Below are 16908 nucleotides of genomic sequence, written 5' to 3'. Positions count from 1 at the left end.
TTCACAAAGCCAGATGGATTACCAGGACGTGTACTCAAAGCATGCGCTGACCAACTGTCAAGTGTCTTCACTGACATTTTCAACCTCTCCCTGACTGAGTCTGTAATACCTACATGTTTCAAGCAGACCACCACTGCTGTTACTCGCTGTTTATTATCTATATCTATCAGTCCCCTCACCCCTACCTACATGTACAAATGACCTCTAACCTGTACCCCTTGTATATAGCCTCCACACTGACTCTGTACCGGTACCCCCTGTATATAGCCTCCACATTGACTCTGTACCGTAACACCCTGTATATAGCCTCCACATTGACTCAGTACCGTAACACCCTGTATATAGCCTCCACATTGACTCTGTACCGGTACCCCGTGTATATAGCCTCCACATTGACTCTCTACCGTAATACCCTGTATATAGCCTCCACATTGACTCTGTACCGTAATACCCTGTATATAGGTGTTATTAGGCCTTGTTATTGTTATATTATTGTGTTACTTTTTATAATTCTTTTACTTTAGTTTATTTGGTAAATATTTTTTTTTAAACTATTTTTGAGCTGCACTGTTTAAGGGCTTGTAAGTAAGCATTTCACAGTAAGGTCTACACTTGTTGTATTCGGCGCATGTGACAAATAAAGTTTGATTTGATATGAATTATTATATTTTAGTTGTTCGAACCATGTTTTTTTTTATTCAAAACTTCCATTGACAAACAAAGCAAATGCTGGAATAGAAATAAACATGGACAATCATGATTGACACCACAATAGATAGAAACCCACAAATGTTTGAAATATGTCTTCCAATGTTGATCACTGTGTTTCAAAGTATTGGTTGTGTTTCAGGTGTTCTGTATACCTCTGTTGCTGATGATAATTGGTTTAAACAAATATATACAGTACCAGTCCAAAGTTTGGACACACCTACTCATTCAAAGGGTTTTCTTTATTTTTACTATTTTCTACATTGTAGAATAATAGTGAAGACATCAACACTATGAAATAACACATATGGAATCATGTAGTAACCAAAAAAGTGTTAAACAAATCAAAATATATTTTATATTTGAGATTCTTCAAAGTAGCCACCCTTTGCCTTGATGACAGCTTTGCACACTCTTGGCATTCTCTCAACCAGCTTCACCTGGAACGCTTTTCCAACAGTCTTGAAGGGGTTCCCACATATGCTGAGCACTTGTTGGCTGCTTTTCCTTCACTCTGCGGTCCAACTCATCCCAAACCATCTCAATTGGGTTGAGGTTGGGTGATTGTGGAGGCCAGGTCATCTGATGCAGCACTCCATCACTCTCCTTCTTGGTCAGATAGCCCTTACACAGCCTGGAGGTGTGTTTTGGGTCATTGTCCTGTTAAAAAACAAATGATAGTCCCACTAAGCACAACCCAGATGGGATGCCTTGAATTCTAAATAAATGACTGACAGTGTCACCAGCAAAGCACCCCCACACCATCACACCTCCTCCTCCATGCTTCACGGTGGGAACCACACCATCACACCTCCTCCTCCATGCTTCACGGTGGGAACCACACATGTGGAGATCATCCATTCACCTACTCTGCATCTCACAAAGACACGGCGGTTGGAACCAAAAATCTCTAATTTGGACTCATCATACCAAAGGTCAGATTCCCACCAGTCTAATGTCCATTACTCGTGTTCCTTGGCCCAAGCAAGTCTCTTCTTCTTATTGGTGTCCTTTAGAAGTGGTTTCTTTGCAGCAATTCGATCATAAAGGCCTGATTCATGCAGTCTCATCTGAACAGATGATGTTGAGATGTGTCTGTTACTTGAACTCTGTGAAGCATTTATTTGGGCTGCAATCTGAGGTGCAATCTGAGGTGCAATTAATTGCAGAGGTAATTCTGGGTCTTCCTTTCCTGTGGCGGTCCTCATGAGAGCCAGTTTTATCATAATGCTTGATGGTTTTTGTGACTGCACTTGAAGAAACTTTCACATTTCTTGAAATGTTCTGGATTGACTGACCTTCATGTCTTAAAGTAATGATGGACTGTCGTTTCTCTTTGCTTATTTGAGTTGTTCTTGCCATAATATGGACTTGGTCTTTTACCAAATAGGGCTATCTTCTGTATACCCTACCTTGTCACAACACAACTGATTGGCTCAAACGCATTAAGGAAATAAATTCCACAAAATAACTTTTAACAAGGCACACCTGTTAATTGAAATGCATTCCAGGTGACTACCTCATGAAGCTGGTTGAGAGAATGCCAAGAGTGTTCAAAGCTGTCATCAAGGCAAACAGTGGCTACTTTGAAGAATTTAAAATATATTTTGATTTGTTTAACACTTTTTTTGGTTATTACATGATGTGTTATTTCATAGTTTTGATGTCTTCACTATTATTCTATAATGTAGAAAATAGTAAAAATAAAGAAAAACCCTTGAATGAGTAGGTGTGTCCAAACTTTTGACTGGTACTGTATATATCTTTTTGTATACTGTATTAAAAAGATAATTACACGCTTGGGACAAGGCTAATGAACAGTCTGTATCCTAATCTAAGTGAATTTTGTGATGGTCTCCGGTCTACGCAGCTCGTTGACTGTAATATTAGCCAGACGTATCAGCACCTCTCCCCATTTCTCCTGGACCTCCTCTCTCTCCTGGAGCTTGGCCTGGTGAGCAGAGTAGACCATGCCCAGGATGAGGCTCTCAAAGCGGGGTTGGGAGAGAGGGAGAGGCCCTCTCTGGTCCTCCAGGTCCTTCACCATCTGCTCCATAGAAGAGAGCGTCTTGGGGATGTTGTCGTTGATGTGAGCCAGGAAAGCTCGTCCCTGCCTCATAGATGCCATCTCCATGTCCAGCAGGGCGATGTTGTTGTCTTTGTCGATCTCTACTCCACCCAACAAGAACTGTATGGAGAGGTAAGAATCAAATGTGGGTAGATACACTATATATAGAAAAGTATGTGGACAACCCTTCAAATTAGTGAATTCGGCTTTTTCAGCCACATCCGTTGCTGACAAGTGTATAAAATCGAGCACACAGCCATGCAATCTCCATAGACAAACATTGGTAGTAGAATGGCCTTACTGAAGAGTTCAGTGACTTTCAATATGGCACCGTCATAGGATGCCATCTTTACAACAAGTTAGTTTGCCAAATTTCTGGCCTGCTAGAGCTGCCCCGGTCAACTGTATGTGTTGTTATTGTGAAGTGGAAACGTCTGGGAGCAACAACGGCTCAGCCGCGAAGTGGTAGGCCACACAAGCTCACAGAACGGGAACGTTGAGTACTGAAGCGTTTAGTGCATAAAAATGTGTCCGTAAAAATCGTCTGTCCTCGGTTGCAACTCTCACTACCAAGTTCCAAACTGCCTTTGGAAGCAACGTCAGCACAATCACTGTTCATCGGGAGCTTCATGAAATGGGTTTCTATGGCCGAGCAGCCGCGCACAAGCCTAAGATCACCATGCGCAATGCCAATCGTCGGTTGGAGTGGTGTAAAGCTTGCCGCCATTGGACACTGGCGCAGTGGAAATGCTTTCTCTAGAGTAATGAATCACGCTTCACCATCTGGCAGTCCGACAGACGAATCTGGGTTTGGCGGATGCCAGGAGAACGTTACCTGCTGGAATGCATAGTGCCAACTGTAAAGTTTGTTGGGAGGAGGTTCAGGCTAGGCCCCTTAGTTCCAGTAAAGGGAAATCTTAATGCTACAACATACAATGACATTCTAGATGATTATGTGCTTCCAACTTTGTGGCAACAGTTTGGGGAAAGCCCTTTCCTGTTTCCGCATGACAATGCCCCTATGCACAATGCGAGGTCCATACAAAAATGGTTTATCGAGATCAGTGTGGAAGACCTTGACTGGCATGCACAGAGCCCTGACCTCAACCCCACCGAACACCTTTGGGATAAATAGGAACGCTGACTGCGAGCCAGGCCTAATTGCCCAACATCAGTGCCTGACCTTGCTAATGCTCTTGTTGCTGAATGGAAGCTAGTCCCTGCAGCAATGTTCCAACATCTAGTGGAAATCCTTCCCAGAAGAGTGGAGGCTGTTATAGCAGCAATGTTCCAACATCTAGTGGAAATCCTTCCCAGAAGAGTGGAGGCTGTTATAGCAGCAATGTTCCAACATCTAGTGGAAAGCCTTCCCAGAAGAGTGGAGGCTGTTATAGCTGCAATGTTCCAACATCTAGTGGAAAGCCTTCCCAGAAGAGTGGAGGATGTTATAGCTGCAATGTTCCAACATCTAGTGGAAAGCCTTCCCAGAAGAGTGGAGGCTGTTACAGCAGCAATGTTCCAACATCTAGTGGAAAGCCTTCCCAGAAGAGTGGAGGCTGTTATAGCAGCAATGTTCCAACATCTAGTGGAAAGCCTTCCCAGAAGAGTGGAGGCTGTTATAGCAGCAAAGGGGGGGACCAACTCCATATTAATGACTTCCCAGAAGAGTGGAGGCTGTTATAGCAGCAAAGAGGGACCAACTCCATATTAATGCCTTCCCAGAAGAGTGGAGGCTGTTATTACAGCAAAGGGGGGGACCAACTCCATATTAATGACTTCCCAGAAGAGTGGAGGCTGTTATAGCAGCAAAGGGGGGGTCCAACTACATGTTAATTCCCATGATTCTGGAATGAGATAGATGAGCAGGTGTCCACATACTTTTGGTCATGTAGTGTAATAACATATGTACAATAAAGAAGTTGAGGAAACAGATGGTGGGGCAAAACAGAAACTACTCAAGAGAAAATACAATATGCTCATATACATGTAGCCTGGTCCCAGATCTGTTTGTTCTTTCTTGCTGACTTTGATGGTAATTGTCAACAAGACCGCACTAACTGATCTGGGACCAGGCTAATAGAAGTGTAACTCCAACCTCAAACATCAGATTTGCATCGCTGATAGATTGGCCCAAGCCCTGGGAAGGATGAGCGCCATATACGGCACCGGACACATCTGAGAGAGAGAGAGAAAGAGTTGTTATTTTCATGATAAAAATGAATAATGTTACTCTCGGAAATATAGGACTTAATTTAACTCAACCTCCACTTAGAACCTGTTGTGGTATTCAATTACATGCAAATGTAAATCTTGATATTCAATCCAATACAACTTTAATGACTTTTAATCAACTATTTTCTATCAATTTATGAATGCATTGCATTCAAAAACACAACATATCTTTCCTTCCAAGTTAGTTTTAAAACAATTATAACTCACCTTCTAAAAGATCTTGACACCACAAAGTCGCTACGGCGACCCATATGAGAACTCTTAGTCGGTGTCTTGTCACCATCTCTCTTTTATGACTGTATAACTCTGATGGCATGATGATTTCACTGTCTCCCTCTATCCTTTGCTACTCTTCAATAATATTTAAAAAAAACTCAGTCCGATAGCCACGAGTCTAGGCTAGAATGCCGTACATTCTTCCACCTAGGAAAAAAGCATTGAGGGCCAGTTGGCTCATACGTTTACAGACTTACTCGTGTTGTTCATTCCTGGTTCCAAGGGGCCTACTGGGTGTGCAGGCTTATGTTCCATCACGTTAGTAGGCCTACACACCCGATTCAACTATTCAACTACGGTCATCACTTAGCCTATGACTGAGTGTGTTGTAGTTAAACAAAGTTCGGGCACACCCTGTGTACCCCAGGACCAGGATTGGAGACCTGTGATTTACACACACACAAAATGAAGTAGACTGTTGTAACATATCTCCGCCACACGGTGGCAGCATCTACCGCTGGCATCAGCGTCAGCTGGCCAGAGAAAAAGGTTTGTTTACTTCCGGTGAATATTTCTCCGTCTTCCGTGTGATGAAATAGATCAGATAGTGGAGCAAAGGTAGGCTGAAAAGATTTACTAGCCAATAAAGGATATCTTAAACCATAATCTGATACTGATTAAACTGTTAGTTAAACAACTCGGCGTGATTGGTGTCAGAATAGTGGCGCTGCAAGGATTTGTAACGTTTGGTTGCGTCGCTAGCTACAGTAACTAACTTTTACTGACAGTCAATGAATGAGCATTATCTATTTTTCGGGTTTCGTAAACCAAAACAATACGTAACGTTAGTCCAGTTAAAACCAGTGTGATTCTGAAACCACTGGGGGGTCTTTTATTAAAACAATACGTAACGTTAGTCCAGTTAAAACCAGTGTGATTCTGAAACCACTGGGGGGTCTTTTATTAAAACAATACGTAACGTTAGTCCAGTTAAAACCAGTGTGATTCTGAAACCACTGGGGTCTTTTGTTAAAACAATACGTAACGTTAGTCCAGTTAAAACCAGTGTGATTCTGAAACCACTGGGGTCTTTTGTTAAAACAATACGTAACGTTAGTCCAGTTAAAACCAGTGTGATTTCAGTTCGCATAGAAACACGAACCAGCATGTTTTAAATCTCTGCAGATTCGTAAAGTCTATAGTCTGTTTTTTAGTTGTTTTTTTTTGTCTTAACCGGCAGTGTTTCTAACGATACGCACTAACTGTTGTGGTTGTCGATGGTTCTCATGTAGCCTAACCCTGCTAGCTGGTGAGATGGAGTCAGGTGAGGCCAGGTTCGGGGGACAGAGTGTAGGAGCAGGCTCATTGGTGGCAGAGGAGAACTACTTCCTAGGTTACACTTTTACAGACCGCTCCCACTCCAGCCGCGTGGTGCAAAGCATCATGGACCTATGTCTGCAGGTAAGGAATCTCAATTCACCTTTCTCTGATTCCTCGCATCCTATCTCCTCGTCTCCTCAAACCTTATTAGAGGTGAAGGTTCCCTCCCCTCAGGCCTTCATCTCCAATGGGGTTTTGAGGAGGAGGCAAGGAGAGAGGATGCGAGTAATCAAGGAAAGATGAATTGAGATACGCTCCATTCATTTGAAGTCTGTCTCCCAGTGCAGCATTAGTTTCGGGGGTATGATGACATCGGCGGTTCCTTCATCTTATATCCCTGTGTCTTCAGGACGGCCTGTTTGCTGACGTGACGGTGAAGGTGGAGGGGAGGGATTTTAAACTGCACCGCCTGGTACTGTCAGCCCAGAGCAGCTTCTTTAGATCCATGTTCACATCCAACCTGAGAGAGGCTCACACACGTAGCATCCAACTGAAGGACGTCAGGTAGGGCTGCTGGCCTCTAATCCCTGGTACCATCACCTGCCGTTGTGCCCTTGCACATGGCACTTGACACATAAACTGCTCAATGAGCTGTTTCTCACCAATTGGGACAATAAAGTCTATATTCTATTCAGCGCATCAGTGTTCCAGCTGCTGGTGGACTACATCTACCACGGGACAGTGAAGCTGACAGTGGAGGAGCTGCAGGACACCTATGAGATGGCTGACATGTACCAGCTGACTGCTCTGTTTGAAGAATGCTCCCGCTTCCTGTCACGCACCGTAGATGTCAAGAATTGCCTACAGGTGAGCTGATTGGCTTAAGTTTCTATTTTCCTGGACCTGATACAGCCAATCATTGGTGTCTGAAGTAATGAGTAAATGTGTGTGTCACCTTTGTAGATAGGAAGGACTCAGATAGAAATGTGAATTCTATTAGTCAAGGTACTGGATCTGTGTAGCTGCTGTCAATCTGACCATCTTGTCATCTTGTTCCACACAGTAGCTTTTTGGAAGTAGTGTCAGTTGATTCCCTTCTTCCTGCTGTAGGTGATGTGGCTAGCAGACAGGCACAGTGACCAGGAGTTGTATACTGCAGCCAAACATTGTGCTAAGATCCACCTGGTCCAACTTCACCAGACGGATGAGTTCCTCAACCTGCCACTCTGTCTCCTCATGGACATCATCAAAGGTACTTATTGATTTCTTGCTTGATTTGATTTACACAGTAACGGGGGGAAAACTTACCCCACCGCCATATTTATCACCCGCCTGGGTAATGCCACGGCGGCCATTTTGTCAGGCCCTTACCCGTGTTGCCGTTCTCCAGATGATGTGCCAACCTCTCAGAACGCCACGGCAGCCATCCAAACCTGGATCAACCACAACAAGGTGGAGAGAGAAGAGTTCTCCACTGTTCTCCAGGAGAACCTCAAGGTACAGTGTTCTCATTCTAGAACCCTAAACTCCACTGCACGTCTCTCTTTCATATTTCTATCAGATTGGGGGGACTTTTTCGGGGGGACTTTTTTTTGAGATGCACCCAGTTTTACGGAGGTCATAGCTAAAACATGTTCCCCTACAATTTTAGAATATATCATTCTAGTTATCCATGTAGTGACTATTGATTTCCTCGCTCTTTGCAGGAGATCGGTGAGAAGGTGCACATCTACCTGATCGGTAAGGAGGAGACGAGGACCCACTCCCTGGCCGTTTCCCTGCACTGTGACGAGGACGATGCCATCAGCGTCAGCGGCCAGAACAGCCTGTGTCACCAGATCACAGCAGCCTGTAAACACGGGCCTGACCTCTACGTGGTAGGGGGGTCCATCCCTCGCCGCATGTGGAAGTGTAACATGCAGACCATGGACTGGGAGCGCTGCGCCCCGCTGCCCCGAGATCGCCTCAGTCACACCATGGTCTCAGTCTCTCTTCAGGATGCCGTCTATAGTCTGGGAGGTAAGACGCTCCAGGACACACTGTCCAACGCCGTCATTTACTACACGGTGAAGGACAACGTGTGGACGGAGACTAGCCAGTTGGATACGGCGGTGTCCGGGGCGGCGGGGGTTAACCTGGGAGGAACCATCTACGTACTCGGGGGGGAGGAGAACGACATGGACTTCTTCACCAAGCCGTCACGACTCATCCAGTGCTTCGACACACAGACTCAGAAGTGCCAACTGAAGCCTTACGTTCTGCCGTTGGCGGGAGTGATGCACGCCGCCGCCCACATGGACCTGCTGTTCATCGTAGCGGAGGGGGACTCCCTGGTGTGTTACAACCCGCTGTTGGAGAGCTTCACCAGGCTCCGCTTCCCCGAGGTCTGGAGCTGTGTGCCGTCCCTCTGGAAGGTGGCCAGCTGTAACGGCTCCGTCTACGTGTTCAGAGAGAGGTGTACGAAAGGAGACGCGCACACGTTGAAGTTTAACCCCGCTACGTCAGCCGTGACTGTTATCAAGGGGATTAAGATCCTACTGACCAACTGGCAGTTTGTTCTGGCTTAACGTTTAAACTCCCTAAGGTGACCAACTGGCAGTTTGTTCTGGCTTAACGTTTAAACTCCCTAAGGTAACCAACTGGCAGTTTGTTCTGGCTTAACGTTTAAACTCACTAAGGTGATCAACTGGCAGTTTGTTCTGGCTTAACGTTTAAACTCACTAAGGTGACCAACTGGCAGTTTGTTCTGGCTTAACGTTTAAACTCCCTAAGGTGACCAACTGGCAGTTTGTTCTGGCTTAACGTTTAAACTCACTAAGGTGACCAACTGGCAGTTTGTTCTGGCTTAACGTTTAAACTCACTAAGGTGACCAACTGGCAGTTTGTTCTGGCTTAACGTTTAAACTCACTAAGGTAACCAACTGGCAGTTTGTTCTGGCTTAACGTTTAAACTCACTAAGGTAACCAACTGGCAGTTTGTTCTGGCTTAACGTTTAAACTCACTAAGGTGACCAACTGGCAGTTTGTTCTGGCTTAACGTTTAAACTCACTAAGGTGAGGGCATGAGGGATTTGAGAATATACAGTGGAACATATTCAGACCCCTTTACTTTGACCACATGTTGTTACGTTACAGCCTTATCCTATCAATCTACACACTATACCCCACAATGACAAAGCAAAGCAGGTTTTTGGATATTTTTGCTAAGTTATAAACCCCCCCCCATAAATATCTTATTTATAAAGACCCTTTGCTTTGAGACTCTAAATTGAGTTCAGGTGCATCCTGTTTCCATTGATCATCCTTGAGATGTTTCTACAACTTGATTGGAGTCCACCTGTGGTAAATTCAATTGATTGGACATGATTTGGAAAGGCACACACCTGTCTATATAAGGTCCCACAGTCAACAGTGCATGTCAGAGCAAAAACCAAGCCATGAGGTTGAAGGAATTGTCCGTAGAGTTCAGAGACAGGATTGTGTCGAGGCACAGATCTGGGGAAGGGAACCAAAACATTTCTGCCGCATTGAAGGTCCCCAAGAACACAGAGGCCTCCATCATTCTTAAATGGAAGAAGTTTGGAACCACCAAGACTCTTCCTAGAGCTGGCCACCTGGCCAACCTGAGAAATCGGGGGAGAAGGGCCTTGGTCAGGGAGGTGACCAAGAACCCGATAGTCACTCTTAACAGAACTCCAGAGTTCCTCTGTGGAGATAGGAGAACCTTCCAGAAGGACAACCATCTCTGCAGCACTCCACCAATCCGGCTTTTATGGTAGAGTGGGCAGGCGGAAGCCACTCCTCAGTAAAAGGCACATGACAGCCGGCTTGGAGTTTTCCAAAAGGCACCTAAAGGACTCTCAGACCATGAGAAACAAGATTCTCTGGTCGGATGAAACCAAGATTGAACTCTTTGGCCTGAATGTCAAGTGTCACATCTGGAGGAAACCTGGCACCATCCCTACGGTGAAGCATGGTGGTGGCAGCATCATGCTGTGGGGATGTTTTTCAGCGGCAGGGACTGGGAGACTAGTCAGGATCGAGGGAAAGATGAATGGAGCAAAGTACAGAGAGATCCTTGATGAAAACCTGCTCCAGAGCGCTCAGGACCTCAGACTGGGGCGAAGGTTCACCTTCCAACAGGACAACGACCCTAAGCACACAGCCAAGACAACGCAGGAGTGGTTTCAGGACAAGTCTCTGAATGTCCTTGAGTGGCCCAGCCAGAGCCCGGACTTGAACCCGATCAAACATCTCTGGAGAGACCTGAAAATAGCTGTGCAGCAACGCTCCCCATCCAACCTAACAGAGGTTGAGAGGATCCTGGGAGAAAAATGGGAGAAACTCCCCAAATACAGGTGTGCCAAGTTTGTAACGTTATACCCAAGAAGACTTGAGGCTCGAGGGTGTGAATACTTATGTAAATGTGATATTTCCGTTTGTATTATTTGTAATAAATTTGCTAAAAAGTCAAAACTTTTTTTTTTGCTTTGTCATCATTGGGTATTGTGTGAAGATTGACGGGGACTTTTCCCCCATTTTTTTTTTTCAAATCAATTTTAGAATAAGGCTGTAACGTAACAAAATGTGGAAGAAATCAAGGGGTGTGAATACTTTCTGAAAGCTCTGTAAGGTGTAAAGTTCATAAGCTGATCTTTCTGTCTCTTATGGTCACTGATGCCGTCATACTCACAGCTTTAAATCATGTGCATTGTACAGCTATAAGTGATGGGATAAAACCACACGATTGGGAGAATTCAGAGATATTATTTTCCTGCATATGTCACAAATACGTCCCATGATCTGTAAATATATTCAACAAAAAGATCACAAATAAAACTACAATTTTATAAAACTACCATTTTTTTTAAACAAATGTAGAAAGATTTGTGAGCAGTTGTTCAGACATCCCTAACATTTACAACTGTGAAACGTGGATTTACGTATTCAGAAAAAAGTGCTTGTGGATCTGTACTCTGTGCTTAAAGAATTTTTAACAAGTTATGTCTGTCGGAAGTATTTCAGTCAGCAAATGTGACTTCAGTTGAGTCGACTATCTTCATTCGTTGGGATTATCTTTGAGGCGCGTAGCGTTATGAGATCACAGCATTCTCATTCGCCATTTCCTGGGAGAATACTTCCTAGCTAGATAAATGACAACTTCATGAAATGTGAGTATAACGTTTTATTTATTCGACAAATGATGTTAAAATGTTAACAAAATGACTCTCGTATGAATGTTAAATTCAGTCATTGGGGCATGCAACGCACTAGGCGATCTCGTCAGCTGTTTAGACAAAGTTAAATAAACCAGTTAATTCATCAATGTGTCAATGATGAAGAACCGCTCAGTTTTGAAATCATGAATTGTTGATCTCAAGGCTAGCCAGCGAATCTTTTTCAATATGTGATATTTTTGCAGCACAAAGCACTCTGTCCCGACTGGTGTGGTAGTAAGAAATGTTAACATTATCTAATTAAAAACGTTAGAAATCCAGCTGTTTCCTGTTTCATGTAGGATTACCTGCAAGCAATGCCTGGGTTTCAAACCAACAGCTTGTTAGCCACTCCCAATGTTTTGGGCCTGTGCCACTCCTAATGTTTAGGGCCTGTGCCACTCCCAATGTTTTGGGCCTGTGCCACTCCCAATGTGCCACTCCTAATGTTTAGGGCCTGTGCCACTCCTAATGTTTAGGGCCTGTGCCACTCCTAATGTTTAGGGCCTGTGCCACTCCTAATGTTTTGGGCCTGTGCCACTCCTAATGTTTTGGGCCTGTGCCACTCCTAATGTTTAGGGCCTGTGCCACTCCTAATGTTTTGGGCCTGTGCCACTCCCAATGTTTTGGGACTGTGCCACTCCCAATGTGCCACTCCTAATGTTTTGGGCCTGTGCCACTCCTAATGTTTAGGGCCTGTGCCACTCCTAATGTTATGGGCCTGTGCCACTCCTAATGTTTTGGGCCTGTGCCACTCCTAATGTTTAGGGCCTGTGCCACTCCCAATGTTTTGGGCCTGTGCCACTCCTAATGTTTAGGGCCTGTGCCACTCCTAATGTTTAGGGCCTGTGCCACTCCTAATGTTTAGGGCCTGTGCCACTCCTAATGTTTTGGGCCTGTGCCACTCCTAATGTTTTGGGCCTGTGCCACTCCTAATGTTTAGGGCCTGTGCCACTCCTAATGTTTTGAGGCTGTGCCACTCCTAATGTTTAGGGCCTGTGCCACTCCTAATGTTTTGGGCCTGTGCCACTCCTAATGTTTTGGGCCTGTGCCACTCCTAATGTTTAGGGCCTGTGCCACTCCTAATGTTTTGGGCCTGTGCCACTCCTAATGTTTAGGGCCTGTGCCACTCCTAATGTTTAGGGCCTGTGGCACTCCTAATGTTTAGGGCCTGTGTCACTCCTAATGTTTAGGGCCTGTGCCACTCCTAATGTTTAGGGCCTGTGCCACTCCTAATGTTTAGGGCCTGTGCCACTCCCAATGTTTTGGGACTGTGCCACTCCCAATGTGCCACTCCTAATGTTTTGGGCCTGTGCCACTCCTAATGTTTAGGGCCTGTGCCACTCCCAATGTGCCACTCCTAATGTTTTGGGCCTGTGCCACTCCTAATGTTTAGGGCCTGTGCCACTCCTAATGTTTTGGGCCTGTGCCACTCCTAATGTTTTGGGCCTGTGCCACTCCTAATGTTTTGGGCCTGTGCCACTCCTAATGTTTAGGGCCTGTGCCACTCCTAATGTTTAGGGCCTGTACCACTCCTAATGTTTAGGGCCTGTGCCACTCCTAATGTTTTGGGCCTGTGCCACTCCTAATGTTTAGGGCCTGTGCCACTCCCAATGTTTTGGGCCTGTGCCACTCCTAATGTTTTGGGCCTGTGCCACTCCTAATGTTTTGGGCTTGTGCCACTCCTAATGTTTTGGGCCTGTGCCACTCCTAATGTTATGGGCCTGTGCCACTCCCAATGTTTTGGGCCTGTGCCACTCCTAATGTTTTGGGCCTGTGCCACCCCTAATGTTATGGGCCTGTGCCACTCCTAATGTTATGGGCCTGTGCCACTCCTAATGTTTTGGGCCTGTGCCACTCCTAATGTTTAGGGCCTGTTCCACTCCTTATGTTTTGGGCCTGTGCTTTGCCTCTTGAGTGTTTTGACGTCAGAGAAAGGTTTTACCGTGTTATTGTCACTAGAACTCACTGCTGTCCGCGTGGGCTGAACTAGATAGCTACAGTAACTAACCAACAACGACTGGAATGTCACAGTCAGCTTTCAGCAGCATTTCAGTCAAAAACACTCACAAACACTCACTTCCTTATGTCTGCCGAATACAACAGGTGTAGACCTTACCGTGAAACGCTGAATACAACAGGTGTAGTAGACCTTACCGTGAAACGCTTAGTACAACAGGTGTAGTAGACCTTACCGTGAAACGGTGAATACAACAGGTGTAGTAGACCTTACCGTGAAACGCTGAATACAACAGGTGTAGTAGACCTTACCGTGAAATGCTGAATACAACAGGTGTAGTAGACCTCACAGTGAAATGCTGAATACAACAGGTGTAGTAGACCTTACAGTGAAATGCTGAATACAACAGGTGTAGTAGACCTCACAGTGAAATGCTGAATACAACAGGTGTAGTAGACCTTACCGTGAAATGCTGAATACAACAGGTGTAGTAGACCTTGCCGTGAAATGCTGAATACAACAGGTGTAGTAGACCTTAACGTGAAACGCTGAATACAACAGGTGTAGTAGACCTTACCGTGAAACGCTGAATACAACAGGTGTAGTAGACCTTACCGTGAAACGCTGAATACAACAGGTGTAGTAGACCTTACCGTGAAACGCTGAATACAACAGGTGTAGTAGACCTTACCGTGAAACGCTGAATACAACAGGTGTAGTAGACCTTACCGTGAAACGCTGAATACAACAGGTGTAGTAGACCTTACAGTGAAATGCTGAATACAACAGGTGTAGTAGACCTCACAGTGAAATGCTGAATTCAACAGGTGTAGTAGACCTTACCGTGAAATGCTGAATACAACAGTTGTAGTAGACCTTGCCGTGAAATGCTGAATACAACAGGTGTAGTAGACCTTGCCGTGAAATGCTGAATACAACAGGTGTAGTAGACCTTACCGTGAAACGCTGAATACAACAGGTGTAGTAGACCTTACCGTGAAACGCTGAATACAACAGGTGTAGTAGACCTTACCGTGAAACGCTGAATACAACAGGTGTAGTAGACCTTACCGTGAAACGCTGAATACAACAGGTGTAGTAGACCTTACCGTGAAACGCTGAATACAACAGGTGTAGTAGACCTTACCGTGAAACGCTGAATACAACAGGTGTAGTAGACCTTACCGTGAAACGCTGAATACAACAGGTGTAGTAGACCTTACCGTGAAACGCTGAATACAACAGGTGTAGTAGACCTTACCGTGAAACGCTGAATACAACAGGTGTAGTAGACCTTACAGTGAAATGCTGAATACAACAGGTGTAGTAGACCTCACAGTGAAATGCTGAATTCAACAGGTGTAGTAGACCTTACCGTGAAATGCTGAATACAACAGTTGTAGTAGACCTTACCGTGAAATGCTGAATACAACAGGTGTAGTAGACCTTGCCGTGAAATGCTGAATACAACAGGTGTAGTAGACCTTACCGTGAAACGCTGAATACAACAGGTGTAGTAGACCTTACCGTGAAACGCTGAATACAACAGGTGTAGTAGACCTTACCGTGAAACGCTGAATACAACAGGTGTAGTAGACCTTACCGTGAAACGCTGAATACAACAGGTGTAGTAGACCTTACCGTGAAACGCTGAATACAACAGGTGTAGTAGACCTTACCGTGAAACGCTGAATACAACAGGTGTAGTAGACCTTACAGTGAAATGCTGAATACAACAGGTGTAGTAGACCTCACAGTGAAATGCTGAATTCAACAGGTGTAGTAGACCTTACCGTGAAATGCTGAATACAACAGTTGTAGTAGACCTTACCGTGAAATGCTGAATACAACAGGTGTAGTAGACCTTGCCGTGAAATGCTGAATACAACAGGTGTAGTAGACCTTACCGTGAAACGCTGAATACAACAGGTGTAGTAGACCTTACCGTGAAACGCTGAATACAACAGGTGTAGTAGACCTTACCGTGAAACGCTGAATACAACAGGTGTAGTAGACCTTACCGTGAAACGCTGAATACAACAGGTGTAGTAGACCTTACCGTGAAACGCTGAATACAACAGGTGTAGTAGACCCTCCCGTGAAACGCTGAATACAACAGGTGTAGTAGACCTTACAGTTTCGTCTAAAATGACATACCCGATTCTAACTGCCTGTAGTTCACGACCTGAAGCAAGGATATGCATATTCTTGATACCATTTGAAAGAAAACACCTTTGAGTTTGTGGAAATGTGAAATGAATGTAGGAGAATATAACACATTAGATCTGGTAAAAGATAATACAAAGGGAAAAAAACCTACGTTTAAAAAAAACAAACATTGTACCATCATCTTTGAAATGCAAGAGAAAGGCCATAATGTATTATTCCAGCCCAGGCGCAAATTATATTTTCGCCACTAGATGACAGCAGTGTATGTGCACATTATTAGACTGATCCAATGAACCATTGCATTTCTGTTCAAAATGTTCTATCAGGACTGCCCAAATGTGCCTAACTGGTTTATTAATAACTTTTCAAGTTCATAACTGTGCGACTCTCCTCAAACAATAGCATGGTATTATTTCACTGTAATAGCTACTGTAAATTGGACAGTGCAGTTAGATTAACAAGAATTTCAGCTTTCTTCCCATATCAGATGTGTCTATGTCCTGGGAAATGTTCTTGTTACTTACAACCTCATGCTAATCACATTAGCCTACGTTAGCTCAACCGTCCCGTGGGAGACTCACCGTTCCTGTAGAGGTTTTAATTAACCAACAATGCAATTCAAGAAAGAGTTAAGAAAATATTTACTAAATAAACTAAAGTTTAAAAAATTATAAAAAGTAACACAATAAAATAACAATAACAAGGCTATATACAGGGGCTACAGAGTCAATGTGTGGGGGTCCAGGTTAGTCGAGGTAATTTGTACATGTAGGTAGAGGTGAAGTGGTACAGCTTGTTGTGCGGGAGCAGAGAGAACAGTCTGTGACTTGGGCGACTGGAGTCTTTGACCATTTCTTGGGCCTTCCTCTAACACCGCCTGGTGTAGAGGTCCTGGATGGCAGGAAACTTGGCTCCAGTGATGTACTAGCCATACGCACTGCCCTCTGTGGCGCCTTACGGTCAGATGCCGAGCAGTTGCAATACCAGGCGGTGATGCAACCGCTCAGGATGCTCTCGAT

At 44.7% G+C, this 16908-nt stretch overlaps 2 protein-coding genes across 2 annotated transcripts; one reads left to right on the top strand and one right to left on the bottom strand.

The window, feature by feature from the left end:
* Positions 1-2450: 2450 nt before the first annotated feature.
* On the bottom strand, positions 2451-6041 carry LOC129861877 (protein FAM180A). Its single transcript, XM_055933039.1, has 3 exons — positions 5216-6041; positions 4872-4951; positions 2451-2896 (listed from the first exon to the last, which is right to left on the bottom strand). The coding sequence occupies exons 1-3, from the start codon at positions 5322-5324 to the stop codon at positions 2543-2545; spliced, it is 543 nt and encodes a 180-aa protein (XP_055789014.1). The 5' UTR covers positions 5325-6041; the 3' UTR covers positions 2451-2542.
* On the top strand, positions 5753-12041 carry kbtbd4 (kelch repeat and BTB (POZ) domain containing 4). The gene is made up of 7 exons (XM_055933038.1): positions 5753-5842; positions 6517-6685; positions 6954-7108; positions 7240-7411; positions 7655-7796; positions 7935-8041; positions 8251-12041. The coding sequence occupies exons 2-7, from the start codon at positions 6539-6541 to the stop codon at positions 9109-9111; spliced, it is 1584 nt and encodes a 527-aa protein (XP_055789013.1). The 5' UTR covers positions 5753-5842; positions 6517-6538; the 3' UTR covers positions 9112-12041.
* The last annotated feature ends 4867 nt before the right edge of the window (positions 12042-16908 follow it).

Source organism: Salvelinus fontinalis, chromosome 9, assembly GCF_029448725.1.
Source record: "Salvelinus fontinalis isolate EN_2023a chromosome 9, ASM2944872v1, whole genome shotgun sequence".
Classification (NCBI taxonomy): domain Eukaryota; kingdom Metazoa; phylum Chordata; class Actinopteri; order Salmoniformes; family Salmonidae; genus Salvelinus; species Salvelinus fontinalis.
Note: the sequence above shows the minus strand (reverse complement) of the source record. Positions and strands in the feature narration are given on the sequence as shown.

What these genes read in the sequence shown, in the direction of transcription:
- LOC129861877 (XM_055933039.1), bottom strand. Translation starts at nt 5,324, where the DNA reads ATGCCATCAGAGTTATACAGTCATAAAAGAGAGATGGTGACAAGACAC. An exon ending in GTGTCAAGATCTTTTAGAAG is followed by an intron (nt 4,952 to 5,215) that starts GTGAGTTATAAT and finishes TCTCTCTCTCAG; the next exon opens with ATGTGTCCGGTGCCGTATAT. An exon ending in ATGCAAATCTGATGTTTGAG is followed by an intron (nt 2,897 to 4,871) that starts GTTGGAGTTACA and finishes CTCTCCATACAG; the next exon opens with TTCTTGTTGGGTGGAGTAGA.
- kbtbd4 (XM_055933038.1), top strand. Translation starts at nt 6,539, where the DNA reads ATGGAGTCAGGTGAGGCCAGGTTCGGGGGACAGAGTGTAGGAGCAGGC. An exon ending in ATCCAACTGAAGGACGTCAG is followed by an intron (nt 7,109 to 7,239) that starts GTAGGGCTGCTG and finishes TATTCTATTCAG; the next exon opens with CGCATCAGTGTTCCAGCTGC. An exon ending in CCTCATGGACATCATCAAAG is followed by an intron (nt 7,797 to 7,934) that starts GTACTTATTGAT and finishes GCCGTTCTCCAG; the next exon opens with ATGATGTGCCAACCTCTCAG.